This window comes from Pteropus vampyrus, unplaced genomic scaffold, assembly GCF_000151845.1.
Source record: "Pteropus vampyrus isolate Shadow unplaced genomic scaffold, Pvam_2.0 Scaffold461, whole genome shotgun sequence".
In the NCBI taxonomy this organism is placed as follows: Eukaryota; Metazoa; Chordata; class Mammalia; order Chiroptera; family Pteropodidae; genus Pteropus; species Pteropus vampyrus.
This window is the reverse complement of record NW_011889242.1, coordinates 2,497,057-2,502,515: the sequence shown is the minus strand read 5'-3', so window position 1 is coordinate 2,502,515 and position 5,459 is coordinate 2,497,057. Positions and strand designations below refer to the sequence as shown.

At 58.1% G+C, this 5,459-nt stretch overlaps 2 protein-coding genes across 2 annotated transcripts in view; both read right to left on the bottom strand.

Annotated features, from left to right (window-relative positions):
- ASTL (astacin like metalloendopeptidase) overlaps positions 1 to 2,036 on the bottom strand; it is a 15,414-nt gene extending 13,378 nt beyond the window's left edge. The window contains exons 1-2 of the mRNA XM_011382033.1: positions 1,991 to 2,036; positions 1,258 to 1,380 (exon numbers count right to left, since the gene is read on the bottom strand). Coding sequence (XP_011380335.1) covers positions 1,258 to 1,380; positions 1,991 to 2,036 — 169 coding nt within the window. The remainder of the gene's footprint in view (positions 1 to 1,257; positions 1,381 to 1,990) is intronic.
- A 1,821-nt stretch (positions 2,037 to 3,857) lies between these two features.
- DUSP2 (dual specificity phosphatase 2) overlaps positions 3,858 to 5,459 on the bottom strand; it is a 2,097-nt gene continuing 495 nt past the window's right edge. The window contains exons 2-5 of the mRNA XM_011382032.2: positions 5,403 to 5,453; positions 5,199 to 5,320; positions 4,745 to 4,964; positions 3,858 to 4,641 (exon numbers count right to left, since the gene is read on the bottom strand). Coding sequence (XP_011380334.1) covers positions 4,427 to 4,641; positions 4,745 to 4,964; positions 5,199 to 5,320; positions 5,403 to 5,453 — 608 coding nt within the window. The 3' untranslated portion in view covers positions 3,858 to 4,426. The remainder of the gene's footprint in view (positions 4,642 to 4,744; positions 4,965 to 5,198; positions 5,321 to 5,402; positions 5,454 to 5,459) is intronic.

Here is a 5,459-nt window from a genome sequence, read left to right as displayed (position 1 = left end):
TGGTATTCAGGACCCTGGCGGTGGCAAGTGACAGAACTTTCAGCTTGCTGCACACAGGAAAGGGGTGAGTACTGCCTCCCAGGAGCCTGGCCCTCTCTAGCCCTCCCACTCCTCCCTTCTCAGCTTTTCTCTCCTCACTCTCTCCCACCCATTTCCTGCCACAGTGGCAGCCCTTCTCCACCACCTGCCTCTTTCCTGAGATCTCAGCCCCACAAGGAATCTCTGAAGAGGGTCTGGTACTCCGCAGGCTCCTGAGGCTGGGCTCCCTAGAAACAGAGCCCCAGCTAGGAGGCTTCTGAAGGGGTGTCCCGAGGGACTGAAGGAAGCTAGAGTGCCAGGAAGAGCCAGGCTCAGCCCTGATCCCACCCCGCGCCCCAATAAGGCTTGGCCCACCTTGAGGCAGGGCCAGTGCCAGGTCCCCAAGAGTCAGTGTGGACCCCCCTGGCTGTGGACGGAGCAGCCTCCCAGCATCCCTGGCCACGGGTCTTTATCTGCGGGGTCTCAGCAGCCTACATCCCAGCAGCTGGAACGCTGCTACTGGTGGGTACCTAATTGTCAGTCCTGAAAGTGCAAGATGAGAGGGTCTCCACAGCATTGAAAAACCAACGCCAGGGAAGCCTCAGATTGAGTCTGGCTACCTCCAGATGGGTCACCGTGACAAAAAGCTTCCATCCTGCCCTGCTCCAGGTCAGCTCACAGAGCAAGGAAAGGGCACACCCTATGGTGGCTACCACATCTGCAGTGCCAACCCCTAGGGCAAGGTCACCCTGTTCCCCAACGCATCTGTGTCTGAACCCCAGTCTTTGTTTCGATCAGCTTGGTACCAGGATGTCTGCATATTCCACTCTCCACCTAAGACCCCACAGGGAGGCCCTGGGCCTCTGCTGCTTTTTGTCTGTATCCCCAGCTCATCCCCTCACACCTGCAACCAGGTGGCTGACTTGTTTTCAAGAGTCCATCAATGACTGAACCCAGCGCCAGACATGGAAAGCCCCAGGGACCCCTGCTTTCATGAGGCCATTTATAAAAACCCTGCTTTCCCCGCTTGCTATAAGTAGCAGCCTGGCAGAGGAGACGCAGAGACACAGAAACGCTGACCTGGAAGAAGCTGTCTGCAGACCACGCACAGGGGCCCAAAAACAGGCTCCGTGCTTCCCCTTAGCCTCTCCTGCCTGGCTGAGCACTCAGCATAGCTCTCTCCCCACCACCTGGATGATGTTGTGCCTGCCATCCCATGACAGGACACGGGACCCTCACCTTGGTTAATCGCAGGGATGTCCTTGTCCCAAGACGTCTGGGTTTCCTCAGAGGCAAGGCCTGAGAAGCTGTTCCCACAGGCTCCTGGGCAGCTGGAGGCTGGGGGTGCTCCTAGGATCCAACCTGGCCCAGACACATGGGGCCGAAGTGCCCCCAATGAGAGAAGACAATGGGACACAGAGACCCAGGACCCAGGAGCTTCGCTAAGGGCAGCATGGCCTCCCGCAACGTGTCCTGGGAGCCTGCACAGCCTCCCTCCCAGCTCCCGCTGGCACCAAGGCTGAGACCACTCTGAAAGGGGATCCTTTATCAAGACCAAAGTTGGGCTCCAAGAGCAGCCCTGAGCTCTGAGTGTCTGTGTCTGAGGTAGCAGAGGCAACAGGAAGGACCTCAGGCTCCAAAGCTGATGGCAGGGTACAAGCTAGCCTCAGACCCTGCCACACGGCCCCCTCCTCAGCCCAGGCCTCTGGAGATTGGGCTCAGCCTGGGAAAGCCTGGCCTGGCCAGCAGAACGAGGAGTCCAAGTGCCACACCTGCCACCTCCTGCCAGGCAGGCCCTCTGCTCCCAGGGTCTTCAGGAGGCCTGCCCTTGGGGCCCCAGGAACTGGCTCTAGGGGGCACTCCTGAAGAACCCAGTCTTGGGCCATTCGGACCAACTCGGAGCCCTACAGGTTTCAGCTTCTTCCAAGCACTGCAGGCTAGAGCCAAAACAGGAAAGTGAGCAGCCGCTTACCTGGCAGAGAGAGCAGACCCAGCACCCAAGGCCAGAGACCTCCCATGCTGTGCTATCTATGGTGGGCCTGGTGGGCCGGTAGGAGCTCAAATCCACCTGGATGAGGCTGCAGATTTAGAGCAAGCCCCTCCTTAAATAGCAGCTTCTCCAGCCCCCACCTGTAGCTCCTCCCCAACCAACTCCACCTGAAGCCCCGCCAACTCCCGCGGTGTTCCCCACCCCCAGCCCAGACCCAAGCCTTCTGGACCCCCAGTAGAGCCTTCCTGGCTTGGCTGAGATGGGTGAGAGTGTGGGGAGAAGCTGGGCACAAGGCACCATGGGGGGCAAGTGCAAGGTTCAGTGAAAGTTCTCAGAAGGGAGCAGAGGGAGCAAGAGTGGGGTACCAGACAGGCTGTTTGTCCTTCATTTAGCTACATGGACTGAGTGTCCTCTCGTGCCACACTCATGCGGGGCTCAGCAGAGTACAGGCCCCACCCTCGTGAGCATCCAGACTGGTCGAGAGGCATGATAGTACACTTGAAAATCTTCCCCTCTCGGACGCCAGGAGCTAACACTTCCTGAGCACCTATTAGGCACAGGTGCAGGGGCTTGACGTGCATTCACTTGTTTCATTCTCAGTACCACCCTAACAGGTGGGGGCTCGTGATAAAACCCTATTTTCTGGACAAGGAAACTGAAGTACAATGAGGTGAAGCAAAACTGGCCCTCTAACCATCAGAAGCTACTCTGCCAATTTAATATAGAAGTAAAAATATTAAATAAAAATAACCAAATAGCTAAAAATCTAAAAAAATAAAATAAAATAAATGAACAAACAAACTCCACTGCCCCACTGAGGTGTGCCTCAGTAAGAGACGGTGTTCTTCAGGGTGACCGTTGAGCTGAGTCCGGAAGGACAAAATACAGTTAGTGAGATGGCGCTCCAAGTATCCAAGTGTCCGAGTGTCTGGAAGCGCATCAGAGTGGAAGCTGAAGCAGGCCGGGCCTCCACACCCCGCCCTCCGCCGGCAGCCTTGGCAGGCGCCCCCGTGCTGGCCTGGCTGGGCCCTGTCTCACATCTTCCCAGACACTTCGTTCTTCCTGCACATCTGAGCTTGTCACTGGTGTTCAGTAAAGACACATTAGTTGGGTCAGCATGAAGAGTGACGAAGCCCATCACCGGTGACATGTCCTCCACACCAGACACCAGGCCACATGCCTTCTGGGGACAAGTAGCTCCAGAACAGGAGACAGGCATGGACAGGCATTCTGAGACCTGGGGGCCCAGCCTGGGCATGTGGAGGGGAGAAGCTGTGCTGCCCGATGGTAGGCAAGTGGAGGCCTGCTACGGGCACACAGTATGGGGACAGCCACACCCTGGGGTACACGCAGACACATGCAGGATGTAGGAAGGTCCACACATATGCCATGTAGGTGTGTGCAGGCCAAGAACAAGGCAGCCACAACCATAGGACAGCCACTTACATGGGTATACACACACCCATCCACATGCTCCAGAAAGGAAGTAGGGTCTGACTAGAGCAGTGCTGGGCCCAGTTCTGAGTCGTAGACCCAGCTTTTTCCCCACAGGACCAAAACCAGTAACAGGAATAAGACTGGAGCCAGCCTCCCAGAACCACCTCGTTCAGCTGAGACAGGACATTGCCCAGGAAAAGACCACCCGCACCAGAGAGCTGGGGCTGGGAGGGAGCCTCCTGCCTGTGAGGGCCCACTTACAACTTCTCCCTTTGGTGCCCAGGCTCCAGGCACAAAGAAAGGTGAGTTCTGCTTAGGAAACAGCTTTTGAACACTTTCCTGGGCACTGACTTGAGACCAGATGCTTGAGAAGTTGTTTTTTAAACAAAACAATATTTTATTGACACATCCTCAAGTTTCTGTATAAATATAAAGTGCTAAGTTTCCAGCCCCACCCACGGGGCTGGGGAGGAAGTGGGGGAGGGAGTGTTAACTGTCAGTTGAATACAAATAACTTTCCAGCACCAACAGGGGCATGAAATGCTCACATCCACACACTCAAAAGGGACACAGCGCTCCCCCAAGCCCACGTCCCTGCAGGAACACAGGGCTCCAGGGTGTACCACCCCCAGACAGGGCTCTGGTTGTCACAGCTTGTTCCTTGGGGCGCTCAGGCTGCCAAGGGCTTCAACATGGTTGTGGGACCAGTGGGTTCATGGATGTAGAGTCCAGGTAGTTTCTGCCAGAGGATGAGGGAGGGAAGCAGAGCAACCCACCGTTCTCATCGCTGAATGAGAGCGGGCCCTCAGACCCTTAGCAGAAGAGCACCAGGTGAGACGGTCCAGCATTCCTGCACCCCCAGGGCCCCCGCCTGAGGGCTTTCGAAATTGAGGTGAGGGGGACTGGCAGGGGGCCCAAGGGGAGCCCAGCTGTCCCCAGTCAGCTGGCCAGGAACCGCAGCTCTGTGTGTCTCCGCCTGCCTCAATGACACAGCACCTGAGTCTCAAACTGCAGCAGCTGCCCCATGAAACTGAAGTTGGGCGAGATGACACCCCGACGTTGCTTAACAAAGTCGAAGGCCTCGTCCAGCCTCACGCGGCGGCTCTGTATGAGGTACGCCAGGCAGATGGTAGCCGAGCGGGAGATGCCTGCCTGGCAGTGCACCAGTACCCGGCCCCCACTGTTCTTCACCGAGTCTGCAAGACAGAGGGGCGGGATCAGACGGGAAGGTGGGCGGCGACACCGGTGCCCCAGTCCCACCCCTGAGCGCCTCCCGTCCGAGCCTAGGCACCTTCTTACCAATGAAGCATATGGCCTCCTGGAACCAGGCACTGATCTCCGCCATCTGGTTGTCCTCCACAGGGATGCTCTTGTAGCGCAGAAGGCCCTCAAAGTGGTTGGGGCAGCTGGCGGAGACGTTGAGGACGGCGGTGATGCCGCAGGCCTGCAGCCCCTGCAGGTCCGATGAGTGGCTGCAGCTGCCCAGGAACAGGTAGGGCAAGATCTCTACCGGGCCACCCTGGACGGGGAGGGGCGCGAATGAGGTCGGCTCCGCCCAGGCCTGACCGGGATCCACTGCGAGTATGAGGCCACGGGGGACACACAGAGATGTCCCCTCACAGATTCACACGCTCCCGCTTCCCCAGCTCTCAAACAAGCTGCAGACATCCACAGACCCATGGAGGCGCTCACGAGCCACTTATGCCAGGCATACACACGGGGACAGTGACAAAGATCCCTGATCTCAACTCACCTGGTCATAGAAAGGAGCCCTGAGGTCTGAGCGGCTGTTTTCGGCCCCAGCAGGCGACATCGCCGGGGCAGGGGACTCAGAACACAGGTCGGGACAGCAAGCCAGGAAGGCGTCGAAGCCTCCTGCGGGGAAGGCCAGGCAAGGTTAGCGGGAGGGCGGGGAAGGGAGGGCCAGGCACGGTTAGCCGGAGGGCCGGGCTCTCACCTCGCAGGAAGCACACAGCGGTAGGCCCGGCGCGGGTCTCATGCAGCAGCGCTGACA